This window comes from Sturnira hondurensis, unplaced genomic scaffold, assembly GCF_014824575.4.
Source record: "Sturnira hondurensis isolate 20B ecotype Veracruz unplaced genomic scaffold, ASM1482457v3 Scaffold0021214, whole genome shotgun sequence".
Taxonomy (NCBI): domain Eukaryota; kingdom Metazoa; phylum Chordata; class Mammalia; order Chiroptera; family Phyllostomidae; genus Sturnira; species Sturnira hondurensis.
Genome location: NW_028093845.1, coordinates 11,549,497 through 11,564,440, shown reverse-complemented (window position 1 = coordinate 11,564,440; position 14,944 = coordinate 11,549,497). Strand labels below are relative to the sequence as shown.

At 34.2% G+C, this 14,944-nt stretch overlaps 1 protein-coding gene across 3 annotated transcripts in view; it reads right to left on the bottom strand.

The window, feature by feature from the left end:
• The window catches only part of CENPE (centromere protein E), a 66,743-nt gene that overhangs the window by 34,845 nt on the left and 16,954 nt on the right, over nt 1–14,944 (bottom strand). For 2 of the 3 annotated variants that reach the window (XM_037031912.1, XM_037031915.1), the window contains exons 13-23: nt 13,846–14,004; nt 10,194–10,338; nt 8,731–8,819; nt 7,371–7,538; nt 4,014–4,088; nt 3,673–3,792; nt 2,253–2,375; nt 2,003–2,168; nt 1,115–1,269; nt 379–903; nt 63–221 (exon numbers count right to left, since the gene is read on the bottom strand). In XM_037031912.1, the coding sequence (XP_036887807.1) occupies nt 63–221; nt 379–903; nt 1,115–1,269; nt 2,003–2,168; nt 2,253–2,375; nt 3,673–3,792; nt 4,014–4,088; nt 7,371–7,538; nt 8,731–8,819; nt 10,194–10,338; nt 13,846–14,004 (1,884 nt within the window). The remainder of the gene's footprint in view (nt 1–62; nt 222–378; nt 904–1,114; nt 1,270–2,002; nt 2,169–2,252; nt 2,376–3,672; nt 3,793–4,013; nt 4,089–7,370; nt 7,539–8,730; nt 8,820–10,193; nt 10,339–13,845; nt 14,005–14,944) is intronic. The other variant, XM_037031913.1, reaches the window with a different exon arrangement.

Below are 14,944 nucleotides of genomic sequence, written 5' to 3'. Positions count from 1 at the left end.
TTTGGGGGTAAGAAGAAAGCTCATATATAAATGTATTAAAACCTTGAACAGAAACTCTTTACCTCTTCCTGAAATTCATCCTTAGTTTCTTCTATGTTTTCCTCTATATGCGAATTCTTGGAGCTCTCCTCAGAAATTTTCATTTTTAGCATGTTAATAGTTTCTTGGTGCTGCTTCAAAGCCTCAAGAGCATTTCGTAATTGGTCTTGGGTGTCTATGTTCTTTGTCAAAGACATAAGAAACCGTTTCCATTAGAATAAGGTGAAACAATGAAAATGAGTTTATAGTTTCTACTTGATCATAAATAATAAACAATGGATCCTATAGTGTTTTTAAAGATGCTCTGAGTTTTCAACATTTAATCAGTCAAAAGCTTACCATGTGCACAGTATCCTCAATGTCGCTTCTGAGCTGGTCTCTCTCAATTTGCAGGCTCTCTTGGAGTTGTCTGCAGGCATCTCTTTCTAGGGTTAAGGTTCTTACTTCGTCCAAGGTTTGTTGAAGCTTCTCAGTAACCAGTGTTTTCTCCCCTTCTACAGTTTGCAGACTGGAGTCTCTACTTGCTAATTGTGCCTTCAGCTCTTCTACTTCATTTAACCTCTCTTGATTCTGCTGAAGTTCTTGGGTTCTGTGTTTAGAGAGATTTTCTATTTCCTGATTTATTCTTGCATTCTCTTCAAGGACCATGTTATACTTTTGTTCAAACTCAATATGACAATTTTTAAAATCTTGGAATTCTTGATCCATCTTTTTATAATTCAACTGGGTAGATGCTAAATCATCTTTAGTTTTCTTTATTTCTTCAAGTAAATCTTGAATTCTACTCTCTTTATGAGTTAATTCAGAAAACAATTTATCCTTTTCTGATGTCATGAGATATAGCTCTTCAGATTTATCATTTATCTATGGGGAGAAAAAGGAATACTTAGCTATGTTAACAATGCATGACCGAATGAATCAAAAAAAACCTTTTTCTTCAAAAAGAGGCATTTAAATTAAATAAAGATCTGACTGAGAAATGGCAAAATTTTAATTATCACATCCCTTTAACAGTATATTGTCTGGTTTAATTTTACCATCAAAATAAGAGTTATTTGCTTAAAAATGTTTTTACCTCTTTCCTTAGCATTTCTACTTCTGAGGGTAAAGATGTCAATTCTGAGAGCAAATTAACTTTTTTATGCAAGGCTTCATTTACTTCAACTTCTTTCTTTAGTTCTTTCTGGAGATCTGTAACTTTTCTTTCCAATTCCAAGTTACAGAGCAAATCTAGAAAATTATTGGTAAATTAAATAAAGAGTCTGCAGTTATTGAGTCAACTTAAACTATATAGTTAAATTTTTAATCAGATTATATAAATTTATTTTTAAAAAACCAATGTTGATAAACAGCTAATTATTAATATGTAGTTTTTTTAAAAATGTAAGTTATAGGTGTACATTATAATTTAACACTTGTAAGCATTAAAAAGTGATTGTTCCCCAAAAGTCTATCCACCACCATAGATGTGTGCTGTTTTTTTTAAGATTTTATTTTTATTTATTTATTTTTAGAGAGAGGGGAAGGAAGGGAGAATGAGAGAAAGAGAAATATCAATGTGTGGTTGCCTCTCACGTGGCCCCCATTGGAGACCTGGGCCACAACCTAGACATGTGCCCTGACTGGGAATTGAACTGGTGACACTTTGGTTCACAGCCTGTGCTCAATCCACTGAGCTACACCAGCCAAGGCTTTACCATAGATATTAGTAGTTCCCGAATCTCCCCGTTTTCTCAAGAACAGGTTCAATTTATCTGAGCAGTAATTTTTAACCCTTATGATTTGAAGTCCATGGAAACATTTGTACATACGGATACAAATAATATATGAAAGTTAATATTTAGTTATTTAAAAGTCAGAGAACAATGGATTTTTAATCATTGGAATATAACTGCAAAATCCTTTGGGTACATTTTTACAGAAAGTCAGATTTGCAAAAATGTAGTCTGAAATTACAAAATACCTTTTGGAACTTTGCCATCTATAAGGGAGGTGAGTCTTGTTATTTCATTAAAAGAAGATTGTAATTCTTTCTCCAGATCAATTTGTATTTTCTTTTTTGCCTCCAACCGGCTTTGATGTAACTGATTATCATTTTCCATTTGTTTGCATATACTTTCAAGTTCTTTCTATTGAGAGAAATATTGCAAATTCACAAAAAATATACTGATCATTACAAATGCTTTATTATAAATACTGTAAAAACCACTTACCATTTTTTCTTTCAACTCCAGATTTTCACTCCTAAGGAAGGCCGATTCTCTCTTTGCATCTAGGGCTACAGTTTCAGCATCGAGCAGAGTCTGTTTCTTTTGTTTTAGGTCTTCAGTGTCTTCCTAAACACACGACAAAAGGAGTTAGTGGAATCTAACTTTCTCAGAGTTGGAAAACATGCACACACAGCTAGCATGCTAAAATTCTCTATGCATTTCTACTTTAAGTTATACTCTCCAGAACATGACAGGCGAGTAGTTAATAATTAAAATTAAGGATATTAATTCATAAGTATAAAAGAAAAACAATTCAATAGGGAAATAAAGAAAAAAATATAAGCAGGTAAACCCAGTGAATAGGAAATGCAAATGACCTATAAGTACTTGAAAAAAAATCAGAAGTCCCATTGTAGAGAGAAGGGGCAGTCAACATGACTTTAGCTTACCTAAACTCAACCACATGTCCTTAGCAAAATATTAATGCATAAATGAATGCATGATGCATGAATGAATGAAATGAATAAAACATAAAAGATAAGCAATTTTTAAAGAGTGAAGAATTTTGCTTGCTACTATCAATCCTACTCTCCAAGATTACATAAAAGCACCGTTCTTACCCACCTTTCTATTCTCAGAACAGCGAGAATACTTTTAAAAAGAGTCAATCTGTCATCACTAGAAGGAACAAAAAAGTACTAACAGAAGGTAACAAAAGAATACTCTGAAAAACTCAAACAAAAATAAAAAAACAATAGAAACTAATATTTAAAAAATTCAAGTTAGAAACTGTTACCTTTTAAAAAGTGATGCTAAAAACTAGAATTAAAATACTTTCTTGAAACAACAATTTCACCATGAAATTCAATTTACTTAATGCCACAATCTTATACTAATTAAAGTCATCTAGAACAGTTTCTGAAAAATATTCAAACTTTTAAAAAGTTACCTAAATAATAATGAGAATGTGTTCCTATCAGTGAAATGAAATTAATGACATTGATGAAAACATGCTCAATTACATGTGTTTTATGGTTCCAGATACTTAACGAGAACATAAATGCTCACCTGAGGATACTGACTATGCATTTCTGCCTGCATTTATATAAAAGATATTGGAAAATTTAAAACATTTTTAATTACTAATTTTCAATGGAAGCTCTTCATTAACTTATTTACAGTCATTCAAAGGATGCCATCCTCAACTCCCTATGAATGGGCCTTTATCAGTAAAAATGCTAATGTTCCTAACTCAGTCTCACTCTTTGACTGGGTTGTTGACAAGGTTAAATAAAATGCTATATCTAAAACAATTAAGACAATGCTCAGAACACAGTCGGCTCAATATAAGCATTTGCTTTGATGATAATAATGATGGTATACTATAAATATGATCACACAACAAAATAACCCTGATTTTTACCGATGAGTCTGACAAGTCCATTTTCATACTTTCTGACTTCTGAGAGTCTATGCATTCCTGTAGCTTCTTAATCTGGTCTTCCTTTTCCTTAAGCAGATCTACTTTTGAATTTAGTTCATTCTAAAAAAATTAAAAGAGAGTAAAACAATTTATTGTATTTGAATTCTAAGAGATTAAAAATAATTTATATTTAACGTTCTAAAGTGCTAGATAGTAAAATTCAAAAAGTTGATATTTAAAAAATATAATTCTGTTTATTTTCTGAAGTCATGTTCAGTTACATATGGTTTGTTTTATACTTCTAGTTCCTTATCAGTAGAAATACCAACATAAATGCTCACCTCAAGATCTTGATTATAAACTTCTGCATGCTTAACTAAATTCTTTAAGTTCGAAATTTCATGAATTAGTTGCATCTGTAAGAGCATGTGAACAGGCAACAGAGCAAACCAATAGTTAATAAAGCAAAAAAATAAAAAAGTATTGAATCACTACTTCAGAATCACCCCACACAGCAAGAAGGGACTGAGAGATCAGTTATTCAAGCTACTGTTAACAGAACACCTCATTATTTAAAAGTATAAAACAAAACAAAAAACCCAAAACCCAAATCAAACACCAAGCGCAATCAACCAAGCAAAAAAATATGAAAGTCCCACATGAAAATCCCAGGATGCCAGCAAACAAGAAACTTTAGCATGACCCAAATGAGAGATTTGTCATCTGTTAATAAAGGTACAATAACTTCAAAAGCAAATTAGTATGCACCACTTGGAGGAGATAAAGCAGTAATCAAACTTTAAAAAATATACTTCTAATAGACCTCTGTTTTGGGTAAGTACAAAAAATGTATCTATCCTAAAATATTTTTTTCTTTCCATAAATTATACTTTGCTTTACACTGGCATAGTTTTTAATGAATTGTGATTTAGAATTTAGGTTTGGGTTAGAGTTGCTTCATGATACCTTTACAATATTACTGTTCACCAAAGCTATAGATATAAATGGGATTATTGACTATTGTTTGTTAGTTTAATCTAGAGGAAGTACTGTAAAGTTAATGCTTTTACTTTATATTTTTCAGCTGTATAAATGCAAATTCCAACAGAATGTTAGAGACTTACAAAAACAGCACCTTTTTGAAGAAATATTATCATTGTTTTGTGAAATCAATAATAATTAAGAAATTATTTTAACTTTTTTTTCATACTTAAGTCAATTCAGACTAGCTCCATTTCAAGCGCTCAAGTGCCCTAATATGTAATTAGCAGCTACCCTCGTGATCAGCAAAATTTTAGACATTTGTATTGGTTATAATTTCAATTAGCTCTTTTACTTTTTATTCTGTTTTTAAATTTTGTGCAAGGAAATCACATCTACTGATAAAAAACTAAATAATCAATCTTAATTTTTAAAAGTATCCAGAGAGAAAAATTCTCCCACTTTTATTTAAAATGGCACTTCATTTAAGTATTGAAAACAGGAAAAGATTAAGTGATTTTTGTAACGATCTGAATGTCACTGGTAAATGATATATTGTTTAAGATGCTGAGCATGAAGACAAAATGTACAATATGATCAAAAGTTAATCCATTGCTACATAGAAAACTATAATTTCAACTATAATTTGCTGCAAGTAAAATGAAATTCAACTTCTTAAGACAAAAATCTCCAAGATGTCAAAATTATAAGATTAAATAGATCGAGTTAAAATAGGTAGAAGACTGAAATTTCTCTTGTTCTCTGAGCACGATGATACTCGTCCTGGTTTATTTTTCCTGCTAAAATATAGGATATTTAGTGTTTAAATATCCTATATTACATTATTCCTACTTGAAAATTATCCACAACTTTGGTGATTTTTCATGAAACCCTTAGGCAAACCAGGGTCCTTACCCTAAGGCCATAATTGGACTGTCACTCCTTTTTTGGTGACACTTTTCCCCCAAACGCACATTTTGGAACATATTTTACTGTTTACACATAACATTATTATGCACATAGACTTATGGTTTTTGTATAACATGCAAAAGATATTGTAAAATGGACTTTGACAAGAGTTAGTTTTTATTACTTAATCTTTTAGGTTACCTTACAGAGCTGAGATTTCATTTGTGTTCAAGTAAAACTAAAGAGAATAGTATTATTTTCCCCCTAGATAGTGGTTAAAAGAGAAAAAAATCAAGATGTGAATTTTAAGTCATAGATTCTGTGTTATTTTGAGATCTTTTTGTGTGTGATTCAATTCAGTGAGCTTCAGTTTTTATTATTAATTGCATATATGAATGGTATATGAAGAAGTTAGAGAAATTATTGCTACATGTATGTCCAAAGTTAATTTTGTCATATTATTTATAACAAGAAATATATACAAAATTAGATGAAAATTTGGAGTTAGAAAGGACCTTAGCAAGCCCTTGAACTATCCTTAAGGATGAGATATACATGAAGTAAATATTGTGAGATTCAATGACTTGTTCAAGACCAGGCCAATAATATACACCAGGTCTGAATCTGTGAGCTGGTCAGTAGCAAAACAGGTTTAAATCCAGGTAGTTTGGCTCTTAACCATGACACTAGACTATCTCCTCTCAATGAAACAGGTTTTATTGATTGAAGCCTAGTATTCTTTTCATGACATTTTACATTTTCTTAATATGCAAATTTTAAAACAAGTTAACTGAAACTCTAGAGAACTTACCGACCTTACGTCCCTGGATAAAATGCCTGTGAAATTAGGAGTAACTTTAATTTGTAGGTAGAACAGAAATAATAGTTTTGGCACAGAAGCCTTTTTTCCCTCTAAAAATGGTAAAGAGGGTGAGAAACTAAACAATGATATTGAGGAAAAATAACTGTGTCCCTTTGAGATTATCTATATAAAAATCGGAGAAGTATCTGCAAATGAACGCATATTTTAATGAACTATACCAAAACATTGACTCTTATTTTTTCAGGGGATTCATAGATCACTTCACAAGTATAATACCAGCTATGAATTCTTGTTCCAGAAAAATAAATTCACATTCAAAAATTCTGCAAAAGAATTCATAGTGTCTGTGAACTCAAAGTAAGGACTCTCTGAATTAAGAAATTTCTTGAATCTTTAGGACAATTTAAGTCTCCAAAGTTTCATGGTTTCTGAGTTAGGTAGGTTCTCTTAACATGAGCCTAATATTATACATTAAGAAAATATAAATGATCTGTTTCATTTCTAAAAATTCCATTAAAACTATTTAGTATTAGTTATACTGATTTTTATAGCTCTCTTATATGAAAAAGGAAATGTGGAAAATTAGCTTCCCCAGCTACTCTAATAATGTTCTAACTATTAACTTAGTAATATACTTTCTGAAGAAAACAAATTCCATTAATATGTAGTGTACATACATAAAACATGCAGCTAGATATTAAAATTTCTTCAATGCAAATCCATTAACAGGAAGATTTGCTAAACTTTCACAAAGATGTTTTGAATTCCTTCTTCTTATTGTGTACAAGCAAGCACAAGTGAAACAAATATGATTTAATTATTTTAAAAACAGTATAAATGAATTATTTTTTAGATTCTCTTAATTGTGTATGCATCTGGAAAATGGCTGGATCCTCAAGCTCAACTTTACAAATAAATCTGCAAGAGAATGATACTTCTTTAAAAAGCGTTGTTTTAGTTTAGTTTCATGTTTCCGCATCCTTACCTCTTGATCTTTTTCTGCTTTTCTTTCAAGAGCCTCAAATTCATCCAAATCATTCTTTTCTTTTAATTTCAATTCCATTTCTTCATTTTCTTTTCTTAGTCTTTCATAGTCTAATACTAAATTATCATAATCAGCACGAAGTGAATTCAACTCACTTTCTAAGTTTTCCTATTATAAACAAAACCAGATTTTCAGGTTAGAAAGAATTCAGATCATGTTTATTTCCTTAACTAAAATTGGATTAGTCAATAATTTAACCTTGAATCATTTGGTAGTTTAGGTTATTCTCCTTTTTAATATTATCCTAACAGTTTAGCTTGATTCGCAGTAAAATAAAGGGTTTGCATTTTTGTGAACTAGCTAACTTAAAATTAGAAGACTATTTTGAAAGGGGCAGAATTAAAAAAAAAAAAAGATCATGTGAACAAATGCTTTGCCTGTGCCTGACTGGAAAAGTGTGGTCAGGAGGAGGTAGGGCACATAATGGGAAGTCCGTTTTACCACAGATCCTTAAGATCCTCAGGAATAAAGGTGATGATTTACTTCTCTACATGTCTGATTCCTGTTTTATTTTTCAGATGGATCTGAATTTAGGAAGTGAAACGGAGGTATTATTTATTGATCTCTAAAGCTCTAATGGTTGCTAGGTTTTACCGTATGCAACAGAGAAAACAAAAACTAACATCACCAAGGATTTTACAAAAACAACAAATTTCTAAAGTATACTTTAAGGACACAAAAGCTCTTTACCAATACTACTTAATTACAGTAGTTAGCTAATAATAATTCCCAAGAATGGCTGCAATTTTATTCTAAAATTAAAATGAAACTTTTTAAAACAAATACACACACAGCACTATAAACATTTCTTTGAACATTAGCAGCCTTGAAAGCTAACATGGAAACTAAATTTACTAAGGTATTCACCATAGGGGTCTTTACTTCTGAAGTTGTGATAAGGCCATATATTACATTTACTTTCATTTTTCACTATTATTTGGCAATATTACCTCTCCCTGATATATCCTATACCTGAGAATTTTGATACTTTTAATATCCGTTCTTTTTCACCCTGAGGGGATTTTCCAAGGCAAAACAGACAAAATAAAGCATACTCATCAAGATCTGCTGGTAATCCACAGAAGCAAAGTTTACCTACTACCATACCCATGTTTGATAGAGTTTTTAGCCTCCCTCGGGGTGGCTGTTACCAACTGGGAATCTAACAAGTGGGGAAGCCTTAATTAGAATCAAAGTGGATACTGAAATTAAGTCAGAACTACAAAAACAGTAAACACCAATAACAAATGAACTTTAAAAAGAGTAAAAGGATGATGTTCAGTAAATACATTTAAATTACCTGACTTAGCAGCTTCGTTGCTGGATTCCATTCTATGTCAGTTACTATATCCAGAGTGTTACTGAAAACATCAGCCTCTGAGCAGATGGCTATAATTAGGGGGGAAAGAAATTTATCTATAAATATGCCAGTAAGTTTCCAAAAACTCAAAATGAAGACTGCCTTTAAAATTCTAATCAGGTCTTGGCTGGGTAACTCAGTTGGGTGGAGCATCATCCCAATACGCCAAGGTCGTGGGCTAGATCCCCAGGCAGGGCATGTATAAAAATCAACCAATGAACATATAAATAAGTAGAACAACAAATTCATGTTTCTCTCTCTTTTCCTCTAAAGTCAAGAAATAAACATTTTGAAAAATTCTGATCAAATGTAATAAACTCAAATTAGCTAATGTGTTCACAGTATGTTTGCCAAAATATATTAACAGATGAGATAATCTGTATTATTTTGTGAATTAAGATCATTTAATTAGTGATAATTAATTAATCCTTAATATAGGTAAAAAGAAAATCTGTATTTGAGATTTGATCACTGTATTAATAGCTTTTAAAATGCTGCTAAAAATACTTAAAATGTTAGACACAATTTTGAAAGTTTCTTGTGTCAATTCCACCTTTTCAAGATTAGCAAAATTTAAGGCAAATGTTATGTGAACACTAATTTAATTGGATAATAACTAGGACAGAAAAAAAACAATAAAAATATATGTCTTATGTGCTTTAATGACAGTGAAACATTCTTAAGATATCTGGAAAAAGAAAGCTTAAATGTTCACTTTCTTATTTATTTTTATCATCACTTCCACTGTAATCACAACTACATTACATACATTTTATTTATTTTTGACTTTTTTAAACTTTATTTTTATTGTTGACACTACTACAGGTGCCCCCACTTCCCCCACTTTGCCTCCCGCCCCCAGCCAACACCACACTGTTGCCTGTCTATGGGCTGTGCCTGTGTTTTCTTTGGCTAATCCTTTCACCTTCTTTTACCAGTTCCCCCTTCTTCCCTTCCCCTGTCAGTCTGTTCCACGTGTCCATGCCTCTGTTTCTATTTTGTCTGTCAGTGCATTTTGTTCATTAGATGCCACACACAAATGAGATCATATGGCATAAAGTACACACACTTTATTTAAATGTGTTTACACATTTACTGAGTTATAAGTAAAGTCTCCCATTATAGGGCACTTTTATAATTAAAAAAGAGAAGAAACTCATGAACATGGACAATGGTGTGCTGCTTGCTGGGGGCAGGGCAGTTTGAGGGGAGGTGGAGGAGGGTATAAGATGGGGGATGAATGGTGATGGTTGGTGACTTGACTTGGGCGATGAACACAATACAGCGTAGAGATGATGTGTTGTGGAACTTCGCACCTGAAACCTGTGCAATTTTGTTAACCAGTGTCACCCCAACAAAATCAATAAAAAGGAAATAAAATAAAATAAAGTAAGAGTACTTACATTCATCAATTTCTCCTACTAAAGTTACAGAAGTCTTAAGGCTTTTTGGTGTATTTGTTGGCATATTAAATTCATTTATATAATTTGAGTCCTTCATTTTGTTAATTTTGCCAGGGCACCAAGTGACTCTTCGTTTTATTTTAGCCTACAGAGGAAAAAAATAAAAATTACCTCACCCAGATAATAATAAGGGAACTAGTTTCTATTTTTAAACACAATGGACTTGGTAGAATTGCTATTATTTTCAAATCATTGTTTTAAGCCCAAATTTGATTTCATCAAATCAAATTTGATGAAATGATTTACATTTTACTTTTTCATTCGAATCTTTACTTACAAGCTTCTCTGGGACTTATTGAAAAATTGCCCACTCCCAACCCTTAAAAGAAGTAGTCTGGTATTGTGCAGGACGGACAGTGCAGCAGCCTCCCCAGGGCTACCAGAGCACGTTTGGGAACCCAGCTGGCACCGGGAAGGAACAGACAGGTAGCTCATCTGAATCTTCCCCAGCTGTGAAGTCTTTCACAGGGCCTTTCACAACGCCAACTCTCTTCCAACTCGGTAAAGCTGACGCTGCCACCTGTGTTCCTGATCGCATGCGTTCCTTTCTCTCTCGGGACCTTGCTCCCTCAATGATCTGTTCACATGCCATTTTCACTAGGCTCCTTTCTCTCAGCTTTACAAATGATCAAGCCTGTTTGCTTTTGAGTACAGAAAAAAATAAAAAACAAACCTCCCGACTCCTGCTCTTTATCTACCATTTTCTTTCAGTTTCTACACTGCCTTCTTCCTCATCCCTCAGAGACATCTCTGCCTCCTGGTTTTTATCCCACTCAGCTAGCTGTCCTCACCACTCACTCAGATTTGCTGGGTTCTCTCCCTCTGCCCATCTCCTGTTTGTGTTTTTTTCATATTTCTTGGCTACCGTTTTCCTCTTGTTCCTTTATTAGTACAAGCATTGTCTCATCGTATCTGATCCTCTCAGTCCTCTCTGAACAAATCCAATGTATGGAGAAACCAGGGGGTCTAAAAAGCGCGGAGACCTCATGGACAATCTTATACCCAGCTGGTGGCTGGGCCCATGCCTGTAACTTCAGAGCCTATCCACTAACCAGTGTTGCCTCTTGATTTTCTGTGTACTACAGATGTTTGTATAATGCAAATATGTATCTGTGTAACTGTACGCTTTCATGCCCCTACCACGTAATATCTTTTTGCTTGAAATGGCCAGCCCTTTCCACAGCCTGCTCTGCAAAAGCCCAGTCACATAAATCCTCGACTCCAATGACCTTCAACTCAACTCTAGTCACTCCTATACTCACTCCTGGACCTTGCTTGTCATTACTTGAAAGCTAGATTTTCTGCTCTATCTACTGTTCCTACTCCTCCACCTCACTGTTTTAGTCTATCTCATTTTAGCTATTTAGATTAAGAGGGACCTCGATTCCCTTGATTCACTCACTACTTTCTTCTCACCAGCTTCCTCTGGGTTCTCATCCCACCATCTTTGACTCCCTAAGATGATCACTTCAATCATGTTTTGGGGTCGACAGCCTCAAATTATATGACCATTCTGTTCCATACACTTATCTCAAAGCAGTGTACACTCAAATGGACTACACTACCCCCTGAGCCTTTATCAGTCTCCTGAACACTGTCAGAACTACAGAGCCAAAAGACTGGCTGCCAACATCACCTGGGTCCTTAATGTGGCTGGCCAGCATTTCCTTTCCATTCCTTACAAAGGCTAAATTATTTCAAATACTTAGCATGTCTGCAAATTTGTGTCTCTACCATCTTCTGCCACCATAACAGAAAAAGTAAACCTCCTATTTCACAAAGAAACTATAAGGCCAAATTTATGAAAGCACTACTTGTACTGATGTCTCAGATAAAGGGTGTTCCTCCCTTTATCTGGGGCCAGACCCTTCTGCTGTATTTAAGATCCCACCCCTTTGGGACATCTCAACTCTCAACCGACTGCAAAGTAGCTTTCACTCCCAACACATAACACAAATTGCTTTTTCAAATGAGCTTCTTGTTTCTAAAACCAAAAGAAATTTTGTCTATAATATCTTATCTAACTTTTTGGCAGAATGTGGCACACTGCTTCTCTGAAATAGTCTCTTCTTCTCATTACCACATGCATCCGGTTTCCTTAATTCTAGAGCTAACCTGGGCTGCTTTATGGATTCTTCTTTTCTGCCTTTACCTACAAAGTTGTTGTTTCTTCAAGCTTTGTCTTTGACCATCTGTTCTTTGCATTCTCAGTATGCTCCCAAGGCAAGCTCATCCATTCCCAAGACTTTAACTTGGATCTGTAGTAGCTAATGCCCAAATGGGTATCTCCATCTCAGACATTTCACCTTACTTTAGCACATTTTTATTTTTAACTACCTGACACCTTGAACTGGAGATGTCCCAAGTTAAACACTGAGCAGTTCCACTGCTCTTCATTCAGTGTTCCTTAACTCAACGAATGCTGTTACTAGCTACCTGGAAAGCCCAGCAATGCCTGCGAGTCATTTTGGAAACTGCCTTATCCCTTTCCCTGTCTCTCGTATCTACACAATCACAAAGTCCTGTTGAATCTACCTCCCAATAACTCTTCAATCCATCCAATATTTCCCATCTGCAGGGCCACGTCCTTGTAGAGGCCCAATCAATGTGAGGTGCCCAGCAGCTACACCTTTCTAAAATGCAGTTCCGATCGTGTTACCTACAAGACTTTTTCCTGTCCATAGCATAACACAACGTTCAAAACCTTCAATGTGGTTTAAAATGTCCCTGCCACCGGAACATTTTAAGTCCAAGAAATATATATTTTTCACAAATTCTGTACACATAGATGTTTTCCTGAACCACTCATCCCTATATCTTCCACTGGGCTACTTCCTACTGATCACTCAGTCAACATGTAGTTCTTGAGTATCTTCTGTTATACCTAGCATGGCGATTTGAACACAATGTCTATGAATAATACTCTTAATAGCACACATTTACTGAGGATTTGCTCTGTGGAATATTAAGCACATTCTAGATTACTTCCTACATCAGTCCTAGGATGTGGGGATCAAGCTGCTTCACATTTTAGGAAACTGCAGCAAACTACATTTAAGAAATTGCTTAAGGTCAGGAGTCATGAACTGACAGAACAGGGATTCAAATACAGGCAGTCCAGCTCCAGAGGCCGTTCTTAGCCATGACACTGACCCAAAACAGCTACTGGATAACAGATATACAGCAAAATTTTGATCAAATATGTTGACTTATATTGTAGATCAGTTTTCCTAAGATTAGTATTTTTCTAAATAGAAAATATGCCCACACACTCTAGACACCTGTGGTTCACAATCACCTAATCAATTTCATTAGAATTTCTTAAGAAGCAACTTTCAAATAGATTCCTTGACTGTATTCCCAACTTCTTGAATGTGGGTCTCTACATGTGGGAATCAGGAGTTGGTATTTTCAACGAATCTCTTAGGTGTTGTTGATGTACAGGCAAACACACAAAAAGTTCTGGGTTTATTTATTGAATATTAAGGATAAGAAATATATAACTATTGAAGAAACATACAGGAATGCCAGTTCTATTCTCTATATACCAAGTGTAAGCTGTCTACTTTAAAAGTATTTTAAAGTATTTTACCTTTAATTCCTGTCGTGATGTCAGGGAAGAAGAGGTCACCAGCATCCGTGTTAAGTTTTGAATTTTCTCAATCTGTACTTTTTGGAGCAAATCTTTTTCTTCCAAAAGTTGGGCTAACTGGTCTTTTTCCATTGCCTGGGCCCGAGTCTCTAAAGAAACCTACAGAATATAATATTTGGTTTATAATAAATACAGCTAGGTTTTAAAACCTTGAAAGTAGCTTAAAAATAGAATATAAATTTTGGGGGAATCATGAAAATTTGAATGTTATTGAAATAAAATAATACCCTATCTACAGAACACCAATATGCAGTTATTATAATAATTTATGAATTTTATAATAAAGTAAAATACACAGTCCTTCTCATGTGCATACTCCACGTGCTGTGTATAAGATTATAACAATGCTGTCAGAGCAATTCTATCTATTGCCTTAAAATACATAAATAACAGGCAGAGAAGTCAGAAAAGCAGAGACGTGAATACCCATACCAAAGGAAGAGATGTTCATATAAGTTTACCATATGGTATTTTAATTCATTTTAAAAAAGATCACTAGGGGACCATAATGATTAAAACAAATAAATTACAATGACAAGTGATTATGCTATTTTATTAGATTGCTCTTGCAAGGTTAGAAGTGGGATTCAAGATAACATGGAACTATAGAAAGTAGTTTTAAGTAACCATACACGATCTCTCTTTTTAACCTATTTCTCTATATTGTGACAGTTTTGAAAAATTATCTCTAACTTGGCCCATTTCCAAATCTTGAATTTTGAGGACTTCCACCAAGATGGAGGTGTAGATGGAAACACTGTGCTGTCTCCCACAACCAAGTTTGAATACAACAAAGGTTTAGTAAACAAAGACGCAGCTAAAGAACAGAAAATTGGACTATATGGAAGTCCAACAACAACCAACATTCAACCGGATCGGGAAGAGGGGCGGAGCCAGCAGCGGAGCAGGGACGTCAGGAAAGATCCCCTGACCCCAGGCGCCCAGGCAGCCAGGGTAGCAGCATGGACCCGGTGAGGACGTAAGGCGGCAGGCTGGCCGAGGTCATACATTCACTCGCAGATAAACTAGCAGAAGAGTG